The following is a 16019-nucleotide window of genomic DNA, read 5'->3' as shown; positions in this document are numbered from 1 at the left end:
CCAAGAGACACGAGCAATGGACATTAGACCGGTGGAAATCTGTCCTTCATGGTTCCCACCGTGAAGCATGTAGGAGGAGGTGTGATGTGGGTGGCTTTGCTGGTGACACTCTCTGTGATTTATTTAGAATTCAAAGCACACATTCTGCAGAGATACGCCATCCCATCTGGTTTGAGCTTACTGAGACTAATCATTTGTTTATCCACAGGACAAAGACCCAAAACACACCTCCAGGATGTGTAAGGGCTATTTGACCAAGAAGGAGAGTGATGGAGTGCTGCTGTAACGGATGTGAAACGGCTAGCTTAGTTAGCGGTGGTGCGCACTAAATAGCATTTCAATCGGTGACGTCACTTGCTCTGAGACCTTGAAGTAGTAGTTCCCCCTGCTCTGTTATTTCATATATTGATGTCTTCACTTTAATTCTTGTCACGGTTGTGTGGAGAGATGGACCAAGGCGCAGCGCGATTAAAGTTCCACATATTTATTTAATCAAAACTTCCAAACAAAAGAAACCGTAACAGCGGTGCTACATGCACTAACTCAAAACAATATCCCACACAGCAGGTGGAAACAGGGAACCTTTAAGTATGATCCCCAATTAGAGACAACGACCCTCAGCTACCAAGAGCACCAACATAGAAATAATAAACCTAGAACACCCCCTAGTCTCCCTGACCTACTATACCTACTAGACCTACTATACCATAGAGAACCAAGGGCTCTTCATGGTCAGGGCGAGACAATTCTACAATTGGTAAAAAGAAAATCCCTTGAATGAGTAGGAGTGTCCAAACTTTTGACTGGTACTGAATACATACATTCTCTACATACGTACTCTATACACACACACACACACACACACACACACACACACACACACACACACACACACTAACTCTCATACTCAAACTCTCATTAAATCACTTTCAACATACTCAGCAAACAATGGTCACCAAACCTACTCCAACTGTCAAGAGGAAGGTTGCAACAGATTTTTTTGCTGCAAAAAAAGAGAAAAGTGATCAAAAGACAGCAACGATGTTTCATGTTTCTGGATGTCCTTGTAGGACATTTCCCCCTTCTTTCTCTTCTTCTTTGACACACAGCCATCAACGTGACTCACGGAATAAATCCTGTCTTGTGAAATTAAGCAGTGATTTCCAAGTGCCATCTGAGAGCCAGGCTGAAAGTCAATTGCTCTTCCTAGCCTCTGTTTTTAAATGTACATATAGGCCTTGTCTATGCCAAACTGAAGAAAAAGGCCAAACACCGCCAATTTTTATAGAATAGAACTCTCCCAAGGTGAATGAAGAAGCTCAAAGCCAAAATAAGTGAGAATTCAGTGGAGGACTTATTTAAACCGGCACCTGAAGCAGCGTACAGTAACCCTCAACACCTTTCCTCCTCACCTAGATGGGTGAATAGGCTCTGTGCTTCTACTCAACAGAAAAGGCTTGACAAAAAATGGTAATCACACTGCTGCTAGTCTATTTATATCTTCTCATCTGTACTAATTGTTCAAATTGCAACAGACTGTTAAACGTTTCCTCTCCATTCTACAGTAAGAGATGAAACTCAGCAGGAAATAAGATCCAAGTCTGGTACTCATATAGTCATCCCAACGAACCAGCATAGGGCTCTCAGGAAATACAACTCAATGAGTCCTGTCATGCTCTCAATGCAGGAGCAGATACAAGTATAACTATCGTTCACCATAGGTCTGGGTACTCTGAAAAATGAAACAACATTACAGGGCCAGGAGAATTCTCCATGTTCCGCTGTTAAATGAACATATTGAAGATATAGAACCACTCATATGTACATAAAGAACACCTTCCAACTATTGAGTTGCACCACCTCCTTTTGCCCTCAGAAAAGCCACAATTTGTCGGGGCATGGACTCTACAAAGGGCCGAAAACGTTCCACAGGGATGCTGGCCCATGTTGACTCCAATGTTTCCCACAGTTGTGTCAAGTTGGCTGGATGTCCTTTGGGTGGTGGACCATTCTTGATACACACAGGAAACTGTTGAATGTGAAAAACCAAGCAGAGTTGCAGTTCTTGATACAAACCGGTGCGTCTGGCACCTACTACCATAACCTGTTCAAAGGCACTTAAATCTTTTGTCTTGCCCATTCACCCTTTGAATGGCACACATACACAATCCACATCTCAATTGTCTCAAGGCTTTAAAATCATTATTTAACCTGTCTCCTCCCCTTCATCTACACTGATTTTAGTGGATTTAACAATTGATAAGGATTCATAGTGTTAACCGGGATTCATCTGGTCAGTCTATGTCATAGAAAGTGCAGGTGTTCTTAATGTTTTGTACTCTCAGTGTATATACACATATGCAGAGATGTGGACCACAAGCTGACCCAGAATGCATGGTGACACTACAGGGAAATCTCAGGGCTACAGTGGCTTCAGAAAGTATTCATATACCTGGACTTATTCCACATTTTGTTGTGTTACACCCTGAATTCAAAATGGATTAAATTGATAATTTTTCTAACCCATCTACACACAATAACCCATAATGTCAATGTGAAAACATGTTTTTTGGACATTTTTGCAACTTCATTGAAAATGAAATAAAGTCAATACTTTGTAGAAGCACCTTTTGCTGCAATTCCAGCGTTATGAGTCGTCTTGGGTATGTCTCTATCAGCTTTGAACATCTGGATTTGGGCATTTTCTCCCATTGTTCCTTGCAGATTTTCTCAAGAGCTGTTAAGTTAGATGGGGAGTGGCGGGGAACAGCAATCTTCAAGTCTTTTCACAGATTATCAAGGTTATTCAAGTCTGGGCTTCAGCTGGGCTACTCAAGTTATTTCACATTCTTGTTCTGAAGCCATTCCAGCGTTGCTCTGGCTGTATGCTTGGTGTCATTGTCCTGTAGGAATGTAAATATTCGCCCCAGTCTAAGGTCATTTGCACTCTGAAGCAGATTCTCATCAAGGATTTGCCTGTATTTGCCTCCATTCATTGTTCTCTCTATCCTTACCAGTCTCAGGTGGGGACTGCCCCCACCATGCCCTCAAGGTAGGGATGATGTTAGACGGGTGATGAGCTGTGTGTGGTTTTCTCCAGACATAGTGCTTTGCATTCAGGCCAAAGAGTAAAATGTTTGTCTCATCAGACCCCCGAATCTTTTGCCTTATGATCTCAGAGTCTTTTACATCCCTTTTTGCAAACTCCAGGTGTTCTGTCATTTTTCTCAGGAGTGGCTTCCGTCTGGCCACTGTCCCATAAAGCCCAGATTGGTGAAGTGCTGTAGAGACTGAGGCAGGTTCTCCCATCTCAGCCAAGAAACTCTGTAGTTCTGTCAGAGTGGTCATTGGGTTCTTGGTCACCTCCCTAACCAAGGATTGGTCGAACGGCCAGTTCTAGGCAGAGTCTGGGTAGTTCCATATTTTGTCAAATTCCTAATGATGGAGACCACTGTGCTCTTAGAAACTTTCAACGCTCTAGAAATGGTTTTATACCCTTCCTTTGATACACTGAGTGCACAACACATTAGGAATACCTGCTCTTTCCATGACATAGACTGACCAGGTGAATCCAGGTGAAAGCTATGATCCCTTATTGATGTCACTTGTTAAATCTACTTCAATCAGTGTACATGAAGGGGAGGAGACAGGTTACAAAATTATTTTTAAGACTTGAGGAAGTCTTTCTAAATCATGTCCAAACAATTCAATTACTTTCTGAAGGCACTGTAAATGAGAGACCTCAGTAACAAGCCCAGATCTTTCTTCTGATTTAGATTCATATTAAAGCAGAAAGATTTTCCCATCCCAATAATACAATTGAATCTGCTTAATTATGAGACTATATTTCAAGTGATACATATTATATGACCCAAAGCCAAAACAAGTGTGTTTTGCCTTGCTAACTGTTACTGTTTGTGTCTTGAATATCAACAAAAGACTAAACCAATTTCTCTTTGTGATCATAATCTGTTTGACCAGTAAATACTACACCCGCTGAAGAGGCAGGATTCCCTGTCTGCATGCATATTTCTATTTAATCTAAAGCTGGATTAGTGCTTATTAAATATTGCCTCAAACAACTACTCACAGTCAGCGTTATGCAACACCCTCCACTCCTCTCTCAGAGAAACACTGGTATACAGGACACATCCTCAGCCAAGAGAGAGACAGGGCAAGGGGGGCTGGACATAGGCCATAATCATCTTTTACCTTAGAGCTTCTAGAACTTGTTCTAGGATTCCGTACATGGAATGTAGAGTGAACAGAAGAATAGGGGGGGGAAAGGAAGCAGAGGTATACTTATTTAATACATCTAGATCCTCAGTGGGAGTTATAAATACTAAGAATATTGCATTTGTAACACTGGATGGGATTGAACAAGTCGTTCCATTATAATACTCACTCCATCCTTTCCCACTTTGTTTGCCGCTTACCATTATTTACTGTTTACTGGATCTTGTCAAGGAGCAGCATTTGCATACATACAAACATGGAAACACAATGAGCAGCATGTCCGTGTTGCTCACCACCTCGTCATCTACACAGTCAGTGATTGAGTCAGAGGGATCTACATGGCCTTCTGAGTGAGACAGTGAGCTGATACTGCACTACTGCATGTATGGATAGTGTAGCGTGCTGAGGAGAATGTGTCGTCGTGCAGTAAGAGGATTGGAGGGGGGGGGGGGGCTGACCGCCTGACCCGCTCTGACACAGGCACTATGCTAGCCCCAAGAGAGGCTGCTGGTGCCATCACAGAGAGCTCACACGACACCCTGCCCTTCTCCTCATCCTAATCCACATTCCTCACCCTCCAACCCACAGGCTTTACTCGTGAGGGACAGACAATAAGGCCATCACATTAGGCAAGAGGGGGTAATTCTGATCATCATCTATTTATGTAGATTCATATCTGATTCCTGAAAGACATTGGGTACTCCTGTTCCCATACATGTAGCTACATACGAATAGCTTCATTGAATTTATATGTACAACACAGTTTACTACTCATTTGTTATTCTACTATTCCCAAGCTGTACAAAGACAAAGCCCCAATGAACTAAAGATGACCTCTAGAATGAGCCTCCATTATTCAAGTCATGCAGCATATTCTGCTGGTAACTGTCATTAAAATATAATGTCAAATAAACAGTCATTGCCAGCCATCTGTTGGGCACTAACAACTGTAACATGTTCATTATCATACACAATAGCTGACCTCAAATAACCCCAAGCTGCTTTCAACATGTCATACTTCTCTTTGGTTGAATGATGGAGTCAGGTCTGAGCCAACCGTCTCCTCTGTTCCATTTACAAACCATGAAATTAAATACAAAGACAAAAACATGCACACACACACACACACACACAATACAATCAGGACAATGGCTTGCTGGCTTTTCTTTGACTAAGTACGTCTTAGGAGGTAAGATTTCTTATCTAAACTAAAGCTGATTTAGATGTTGTTCAAAAGCATTGCGAATGAGGTTTCCTGGTCATTGTGAGTCAGGTCTGTCGAAGCCAAGGACTGTATGGGTCTGAACACACACACAAAGCAGTGAGTAAGGAAGACCATTGTTCCTTTCCACCTGCAGAACTATCAGTAAAGCAAGGCACACTTAAATAATATAAACACTCAAATCAGAACAATGTACATTCTTATACAATACCAAATAGAATACCAAAAATACAGCTCAGTAAATGTGGCAGTGAGTCATTGAACCTATGCTTCCAATCCTTCAAAACATGTTATCTTCTTTTAAATGTCTTGAGTAACGACATACACTGAGGTATCTAAACAAAGGGTCTACATCATCCAAATATTTGTCGAAGGAAACTGCAGACCATTGAGATTTGGATTAAGATAATCCATTTAGATGACCATGGCTGGGTTGTAAAACTCCAATGGTGAGATCAAACAAAAATGGGTCACGTAGTACTGTACAACCAGAGGGTTCCCTTGGAAATGCTGCGTGTGTAGTTGTAATGCATAATTGTATAACGTCACCTGCATGCGTGTTCCACCTCTTTGATTGGTGAGGAATAACCTTTCAGGCTTGATTTAATAAGGTCGCTCCAAACTAGGTAATTCCATGTAAATCCCAGATATTACTGCTGAAATTCAATTGTATTGAAGACCAGGCTCATCTTCCAATCCCAGCCTCTGATAAGCACAGGCAATTTAGGCCCACAATCAAATTGTCTAATGCCCTGACACATCATTGCAGGAGATTATTTCCATATTGTGCCACTTATAAGCATAATTACAGCCACAGCCGGAGAACAGAGAGGAGCCCACCTACCCAAATGCATCCTGTGATCAATCGCCACAAAGATAACATTTCATTTTCAGTCGTCTCCTGCACCAGCACCCATCCGTAAACTATCCACCTTGCATGGCAACCAGTCTCCAGGGCAATCTTACAATGAGCCGGGGATTCAGTTGCCCATAAAACTGTCATGTGCTAACACATCACAATGACTCCAGGAGAAAGGCCAGTGAAATATATAGCTTTTAATTGTTAGAATGTATCCATCACATCAGGGGGGAATAAATAACCTTTAGAAATTCTAACCCACCATTTAGGTTTGATAAATCTATAATATGGTTTTATGATGGGGATTTCTTTAACCAGTGATCATCATTCTTATCTGTTCATACTCAACAGTGATTATATACTGGGGTGGCAAAGGACCAGCACAGTAAATTCAATCTCCTAAATCTCCAAAAGCCTCCCAATCTGAATGGAGTCACTACTGGCTTCAAAATAAATGCTTTTATTTGGAAGGGAATTATCATACTGCTGCTGGTAGCAGACAAATGGAGGTGGTGGTGCAACATCAGAGCAGCACAATCAGGCTATGCATGATTTAACAAACCCAAACGCTAAGTCTGCATAAACCATCACAGATCACCTGCCATTCAAGCATCTATTAGAAATCCTAAATGATATCCCACAATGGTGATGGTGGACTGTTTTTGTATGAAATGGTCTCTGGCACATCTGCTTGGTTAACCCCCCTTCCTTAGACACCACCTACCCTGCCACTGGAAGTTGCCGATGGCTTTTCTAATAGCTAGAAGACAGTCTTTTGTGATGGAAAACTGTACTGATGGCGTGACTTCCACCCTGGGGGAGGGTCAACTTCTGAAGATGGTCACCACAGGAGGAGAGAGGGAGATGGAGAGCAGGAGAGAGAGGGTGAAGTAAGGAGAGAGTGCGAGGGGAGGAGGGGAGAGGAAGTGGAAAAACACCCGACCTAGCGGGGCTGTGGGGGCTGCCACTTCCAGATGCGTGACATGCCTTGTCCACACAGGGCTAAAGGGATTTTTTTTAAATAAAATGGATCTCTGAGACCTTTTGGCATGTGAGGGGTGAGGTGTTGAGAAGCACCTACTTACCCATTATGCTGGAGTTCATAAAAGGTGTCTGGGACAATCCTTCATGGGACACTAATCGACTGCCACTCATGTGATCACCATAATGAGGGCTGTCTGCCAAACCCTGGGGGGAGAGATCAGAGTATTAAACACATTATTAGGCTGCTTGGCTAATTGAGTGGTATGACAGTACACTAATTACTGAGGAAGGAGAGCACAATTGGTCAACTGTCCCCTGAAACTGTACATTTTTCTCCTTTCCGTCATTAAAAATGACTTTTTAAATCTCTGACTGATTGTAAAAGCAGTAAAACAGAACCCCGATCAGCCTGTCAACGCATATGCCACGTTTCAGGATTAGAAAATACAAGGTTGATGATGCACATGTAATTCTGTGGATCTGAAGAGGCAGTGGGCTTTTTGAGAGAAGACATGTTGACATGTTAATTGTACACACATTACATGGATCAGAACATGCAGGATGCACAAACAAGCACATTCACATATGGATGAAAACAATTAGGAAAAACCCTTAGTCCAAATGGATACATAACAGCATCAGTGACTTGTGTCAATTCTAAGGCGTAGTTGCAGGGATTCATCTTCCAATGCCCTTCAAGAGTCTGTCGTGAACCAGTCCAAGAGATTCTAGCAAACCTCTCATAAAACGCAATACCCATTTCCAAGATCAGTTTTAAAATGTTTCCCCCATAAAAACTTTCTAGGTGGTGTATTTGTTTAGCTAAAGACAGCAAGTCTCAAAACGTTGCCAAGCAACACTAACACTAAACGCAACACATGCGGCTTTGTTTTTTTTAATGAAAACAAATCTCACTAACTTACGATAATTAAAAACCTCTATATACTGTGACAATAATGATTTTAATGTAAAACATTTAATAACAGGGTATTATATTCTATGACGGGAAAAACTGCCGCCCTCCATCCTACCACGGTACCTGCAGCTTAAAAAAATTGCCTTTTTCTCCTGCGGTCTTTCATGACAGTTATCAGCTTCAGGAGCTTAGGTCTAAATATCGGTCACAGTATGGTCTTTGAAAACGCAGGGTCCCCTGCAATAAAATATACTCTGTAGCAGTGCTAATCCCAGGCCCTGTGAAAATCCTCCTGCGCTCCAGTCAAATGCGTCCCTCCAAACTACATTAACTCCCACCGGAGGGACCGAGCAGCACTGGACGAGAATTTCTATAGAGCTTTTTTCCCCCAACTCGTACCCTCTGCATTCAACATACAGTAAAAAAAAGTAAATCTTGTTATCCATCTTTTTTGTGAGCAGACGGTGATGGAGTAATTTCAAAGGCAGTGGAGTGTTGTGCTGTGTCGAGGGAATCCACAGAGATTCCCCATTGTGTTCCTGCCAGGCCGCGCTCCCCGTTAATCACCCCATGAACGGACTCACTAATAACACCACCCCTGTGAGAGGCTCCGAAACACACACACAAACAGACAGACAGACACACACACACACACACAAATACACACACACAGGCAGGCAACAACAACCCATACAAATCTCTCCTGCACTACAAATCAAATCCCCCAGGTGTGTTTCAACTGACATTTAACCAAATAAAACAAAGAGTAGTAAGTAATGAACAACTTAATCTGGACATCTCAGTCCTCTATTTCCTCCTGGTCTTTTCTTCCTTGGAAAAGGCCAGCGAGGAGGGGCAGGTAGGGAGGACCAGAGAGAAGAAAGGCAGAGGGGATAATGGTCAGGGTGAGATCACACTACCCAGCCCACCCTGTGTCTGCTCCTCTGGGACCATTAGATCATCAATCACAGAACCCTCATCATTTACAAACACTTCTCGGCTACGTCTGCCCAGATGCTAACACATGCTGTCACTGCGACCAACGGGGCCAGTTACCGCCGGCTACATAACTGTCAAATCACTACTTAAGCATGCAGGCCACAGCTCCTGCCTTGCCCCTACCCCTTGCCACAGAGTTTAAAAAGTCATCTCCTAGATGGAGTGTGGCATCCCAGGTGAATGTGTGGCTGTGCCGCGGCGGCTTGGGGAGGCATGATACGGGCATGATGGACGTGTGCGGGGTGAGTGTCGCGGCAGGGCTGGGGCATGCGGGCTGCGGGGCCTCCTGCATTGGCGGTGGGCACAGCTCCGGCTGTCAGGCGGCTGGCCTGCAGCCACAACTGCCCATGATACGTTGGCTGGCTGGAAGCCAAGGTCAGCACGGAGGGCTGTAGTCTGTTCACAGTCCACTAATCATACACTGCTATCTTGAAGCACCCAAGCAGGCCCCACTCGGACAGACACACTACACTGAAATCTTTGAATAACAGAAACCTGCTTTTCTGAAAAGCATTTCTTCTGAGAAACCTTGCTTAGTATGAGTTGCTGAACACAATTTATGAAACATTACAGTGAGAATTATGGAAATACTATTTTTGAGACAAAAGCTGAACTGTAGATAAGTGCTTGTCTACTGTTTAATGGATTTAAAGGGTTCTGTTCCTAGACTCCTCTCTGTCTTCCGGCTGGGCCAAACACACTGCTTGTCAAGGGGTGGGTGTAGCTGGTGCATCGAAGTCAGGCGCAGGAGAGCAGAGATGAGTGGACAAAGCACTTTACTCAGGCAATTATTAAAACAGGATGCAACCGCGTCACAAAAACAAATGCCCAAAGAACAAGTGAGGCAGCAGAAAGTACACACAACCAAATACAAAGTACCGGCTGCCACAAAGCACTGGTACAAAAAACTAAACCCGGCATACACCAGCCGGAAGCGTACCAACCTGACAATAAACAATTTCACACACAGACATGGGGGGAACAGAGGGTTATATACACGACAAGTAATGAGGGAATGAAAACCAGGACAAAACAAATGGAAAATGAAAGGTGGATCGGCGATGGCTAGAAGACCGGTGAGGTCGACCGCCGAACGCCGCCCGAACAAGGAGAGGAACCGACTTCGGCAGAAGTCATGACACTGCTTGACCTAATACTCCCTGTCTTTCCAAATCAAATCTCAGATGAAGATCTAAACCACATCTCAAAATCAGAGAATGTCCTTCCTCTTATTTGGGAATAAGCACCATTGTGCTATAAATACCACTGGATAAGAACCAAGTAGTACTCAACACCTAGAGAGTATCTATGCATGTGTTCTGCTGCAGGCTATTTATCTGTGCACTCAGCACATTGCTAGTGAACATTGTAACTGCATTTTAGGTACACTGCTTCAACATGAATATGGCGCAGGAGTGTGGGGGAGCAGAGGCACAAAGACATAGCACACCATGGTCTGTACGGACAGACAGAGTGATGAATGGACAGATGTACTAGTGCAGGCAGAGATCAAATGTGCCTGGGGATTAAAGAGATTGGCTCCATTCTCTTTGGTCAAAGTCATCCGGATGAACCTTTGACAGGCTGGACACCAGTCAGTGTATAGTTGCCTTTCACCATCAATTTGGTGTCCATACTCACTCTCAATTATGTCTACAAAATCTCCCAAATAGCATGCGCTGCCAATAACAAAAGAAATGGTTTGGTATAAGGTGTAAATTAAGAGAACCCTGCAATTTGCTGAACAGAGAAACCATCCCCTATTTGGAGAATGGTTATTTCAGAGCAAGTCTTCTTCTCTGGCCTACATGAGTAATCACGTTGATAAAACACCTGTAAAACCTGGACAAACAACCCCATCTCTCTGGCTCTCTGGTATTTATGTGTGCATCCGTGCGTATCTGTGTAAAGGTATGTGTGAAGGAAAGTGTGAATGTATGTGGAAGTGTGTGTGAATGTGTGTGTGTGTGTGTGTGTGTGTGTGTGTGTGTGTGTGTGTGTGTGTGTGTGTGTGTGTGTGTGTGTGTGTGTGTGTGTGTGTGTGTGTGTGTGTGTGTGTGTGTGTGTGTGTGTGTGTGTGTGTGTGTGTGTGTGTGTGTGTGTGTTTTTCCATGTTTGTGTGTGTGTCTGTGTGTGTTTTTCCATGTGTGTGTGTGTGTGTGTGTGTGTGTGTGTGTGTGTGTGTGTGTGTGTGTGTGTGTGTGTGTGTGTGTGTGTGTGTGTGTGTGTGTGTGTGTGTGTGTGTGTGTGTGTGTGTGTGTGTGTGTGTGTGTGTGTGTGTGTGTGTTTTCCATGTTTGTGTGTGTGTGTGCAGTATGGAGGCACAAACAGCTGTCTGCTTACTGATGCCCGTCCCTTGCAATGTCAGAAACGCTGATTTATATGCACCTAAAGCAAAGATATCTCAAACGTCTACATCTTATAATTCGGATCAGGCAGCCGATGGACCCATAGCCTGTAGAGGTTCATTCGGGAAGGGCATTGGAAAATAAACAAGGTAATGCGGGCCGAGCAGACCTGACATTTAACTGATTTCTGATGGAAAGTGACAGGAGATTGACGTTAAATGAAATTCATACAGGGCACCCAGAACCACCATGGTGTAGGAGACAAACAACAAATACAGAGACACAGAATATATATTCATACTTTGAAAAGAAATGCCATACGAACCAGTTGTGGTATGATTTCATGTCACGCATCATTCTATTTTTTATGTCTTTGCATGATGCATGATAAATTCAACGCAACTAATCATGTATCAGAAATAACATTTGAATTACGGTCAAAATATTCATATGAGTCTAGAAATCCTAATGGAAAGAATTAATTAATCACTCGTTGCAGGTACTGAAATAATTTCTAAGGAATATTCATAACCTAATATAAACATTAGTCACAGTTATAATTTCAATCAACCAAAACAAACAATATTTCCATTGATGTCCACTACCATAAATATAGTTATAGTCCTAATATTGGCACAGATCTACAAATGGTGGAGTAATTTTCCCCAATTCAGAAATTCCAAAGCATGCAACATTAATCAGCTTCCCCTGACAAATGCTTAATATTTCAGATTAGCGCAAATAATCCAATGCAAATGACAACATATTTAAACCCATCACTTAAGAGCATATTGGTGCCATGCAATTAGGTCATACTGGAAAAGAAAATTATGCCAATTACAGGTCACACAACATGACTGGTGCTCTATCCCTCCCTGCCTCTGCAGTGAGCTGTGAACGTAATGTAACACGTTGATGTACTGAGTGTTAAATGATGTGGTGCAGAAAGGCCAGGCAGAGGGAGACAGAGGAGTGAGGTGAGAGAGACAGAGGAGTGAGGTGAGGGAGACAGAGGAGTGAGGTGAAAGAGACAGAGGAGTGAGGTGAAGGAGACAGAGGAGTGAGGTGAGGGAGACAGAGGAGTGAGGTGAGAGAGACAGAGGAGTGAGGTGAGAGAGACAGAGGAGTGAGGTGAGGGAGACAGAGGAGTGAGGTGAGGGAGACAGAGGAGTGAGGTGAGAGAGACAGAGGAGTGAGGTGAGGGAGACAGAAGAGTGAGGTGAGAGAGACAGAGGAGTGAGGTGAGAGAGACAGAGGAGTGAGGTGAGGGAGACAGAGGAGTGAGGTGAGAGAGACAGAGGAGTGAGGTGAGAGAGACAGAGGAGTGAGGTGAGGGAGACAGAGGAGTGAGGTGAGAGAGACAGAGGAGTGAGGTGAGGGAGACAGAGGAGTGAGGTGAGGGAGACAGAGGAGTGAGGTGAGGGAGACAGAGGAGTGAGGTGAGAGAGACAGAGGAGTGAGGTGAGGGAGACAGTGGAGTGAGGTGAGGGAGTGCACGGAGAGTGAGTGGGCCGGTATTCTTACCCTGGAGGACTCGTAGGAGGGACTGGACGACTGGCCACCTGGGGCCCAGGAGGACGATGCCTGGCTCGGCCTCTCATCCATACCTGTCAGAAGAAGAGATGCACAACTCCATCAGCACAGTGTCATCAGACTCCTTACCAACACACACACACAAACAGACTCTCTCTAATCTCACAAGAACACACACTCACACACACAGACATTTAACAGTTAGACAGAGCTGGAGTGACAGGTTACACATATAAACAAACACAGAAAGAGAGGGGCCATACAGTACAGGACAGGAACCAGTGTACCCCTAGAGGAACTGAATTAGATCACTTTTCAAAATGTGATTTAACAAATGATTTTGCATTGCTATCCAAAAGTGATTGTTTTTCACATTTCTTTATGATCTCTCCTGAATCAAAAGGCGAAGGCTGCAGTTAATCAAACAGGGCAGAGATATTTCACACGTCTAATGTCTCATAGCAACGGCCTCTCAGTTCTCCAGGGGCCTGGTTTAACAAAGGACATAACAGTGCATCTACAGTCATGTCTGTCCCTGGGCGAGCGAGCATGCTGCCATTCTCTTGGCAGGAGGACAGACGACAGAGCAGAGTAGAAGAAAGTGACTAATCTGTTATACCTCTATTCAAAGGCTGTGCTGCCTTACGAGTGCCAGGCACATTTTCACAGCGTCATTTATTTTGGTTTACATAAATCACGGACAAAAAAATGTGCACTCCTTAGCATGTGTGCATGCTCAAAATGTGCTTCAGAGCACAAGAGCTGTATGATTTGGCAGTGATGTATAGTCCAGCCCTGTCAAAACAGCTGAGCACTAAAACTTCATAAAACTCTTTTTTTTAACTCCATGTTTCCAAAGACAGCAAAATAAAATAATAGATAAACAAATAAATCAATAAAGTTGACACAATTGCATGAATTCAACATCTGCTATGTGATGAACAAATATAATATCTGACCTTTGAAATTACATTTATGGGGCCTGCTCAGTAAAAAAATATGATTCTGAGATTCTTCACGCTGTTTGAGCCAATATTGTTTTGTAGGTAACAGCATTCCACTCCCGGCCCCATGTAAGCTACATAATTGCAGGAGGGGGAGTAACATCAACATTTTGCAAGTTATTGATTGTTCCCTTTGTCATTTCACCCTGCTTCAGAAAACTGCAATAGCATTCATTTGATTTCGCCCTCAAATATAACAGATCAGATTTCAAGGAATTGTATATACAATGAATCAAATATAGCTATTGCAGGGAGTAAACAAACCTTTAAACCATAACACAGACTCTCAGAGGGCCTGTAATCCACTTTCATTTGTTTCAAATTTCTAAATGTTAGTGACAAAAAAACACAAGTCTTCGGCTGCCTGAACCGTGCCACTTGACCGTATGGCTGGGCACACACTAAACACCAGCTATCTGGGCACACACTAAACACCAGCTATCTGGGCACACACTAAACACCAGCTATCTGGGCACACACTAAACACCAGCTAGCTGGGCACACACTAAACACCAGCTATCTGGGCACACACTAAACACCAGCTATCTGGGCACACACTAAACACCAGCTATCTGGGCACACACTAAACACCAGCTATCTGGGCACACACTAAGCACCAGCTATCTGGGCACACACTAAACACCAGCTAGCTGGGCACACACTAAACACCAGCTAGCTGGGCACACACTAAACACCAGCTATCTGGGCACACACTAAACACCAGCTATCTGGGCACACACTAAACACCAGCTATCTGGACACACACTAAACACCAGCTAGCTGGGCACACACTAAACACCAGCTAGCTGGGCACACACTAAACACCAGCTATCTGGGCACACACTAAACACCAGCTATCTGGGCACACACTAAACACCAGCTATCTGGGCACACACTAAACACCAGCTAGCTGGGCACACACTAAACACCAGCTATCTGGGCACACACTAAACACCAGCTATCTGGGCACACACTAAACACCAGCTATCTGGGCACACACTAAACACCAGCTATCTGGGCACACACTAAACACCAGCTAGCTGGGCACACACTAAACACCAGCTATCTGGGCACACACTAAACACCAGCTATCTGGGCACACACTAAACACCAGCTAGCTGGGCACACACTAAACACCAGCTATCTGGGCACACACTAAACACCAGCTAGCTGGGCACACACTAAACACCAGCTATCTGGGCACACACTAAACACCAGCTATCTGGGCACACACTAAACACCAGCTAGCTGGGCACACACTAAACACCAGCTAGCTGGGGGCACACACTAAACACCAGCTATCTGGGCACACACTAAACATCAGCTATCTGGGCACACACTAAACACCAGCTATCTGGGCACACACTAAACACCAGCTAGCTGGGCACACACTAAACACAAGCTATCTGGGCACACACTAAACACCAGCTATCTGGGCACACACTAAACACCAGCTATCTGGGCACACACTAAACACCAGCTAGCTGGGCACACACTAAACACAAGCTATCTGGGCACACACTAAACACCAGCTATCTGGGCACACACTAAACACCAGCTATCTGGGCACACACTAAACACCAGCTAACTGGGCACACACTAAACACCAGCTAGCTGGGGGCACACTAAACACCAGCTATCTGCATTTGCATGAGTAGAACAAACAGGCCCTTTAGCGAGGGGAGAAGTAGACTTTTCCACTGTGAAAAAGAGCTAGGCCAACTTCACACAATCACGATGTGCGGGCTAGACCCCGTGCCAAAGACAATGTAGAGGCCGGCCAATGTGAGGCTGGCAGAACTGCACAGAATGCAGCAGTCAACTCAACTCATGGCACCTTCATTGGCATACTCTAGCAATACACAGTAATACACTTTTTAAAAGTGAAACAATATGTTAACACTACACATAATAATAT

General features: G+C 44.0%; 1 protein-coding gene across 1 annotated transcript in view; it reads right to left on the bottom strand.

Moving 5' to 3' along the window:
• The window catches only part of LOC124033736 (transcription factor 12-like), a 101473-nt gene that overhangs the window by 70014 nt on the left and 15440 nt on the right, over nucleotides 1-16019 (bottom strand). The window contains 2 exon segments of the mRNA XM_046345953.1: nucleotides 7403-7505; nucleotides 13089-13171. Of these exon segments, the coding sequence (XP_046201909.1) occupies nucleotides 7403-7505; nucleotides 13089-13171 (186 nt within the window).

This window comes from Oncorhynchus gorbuscha, linkage group LG04, assembly GCF_021184085.1.
Source record: "Oncorhynchus gorbuscha isolate QuinsamMale2020 ecotype Even-year linkage group LG04, OgorEven_v1.0, whole genome shotgun sequence".
NCBI lineage: Eukaryota > Metazoa > Chordata > Actinopteri > Salmoniformes > Salmonidae > Oncorhynchus > Oncorhynchus gorbuscha.
This window is presented reverse-complemented; position numbering and strand designations above follow the sequence as displayed.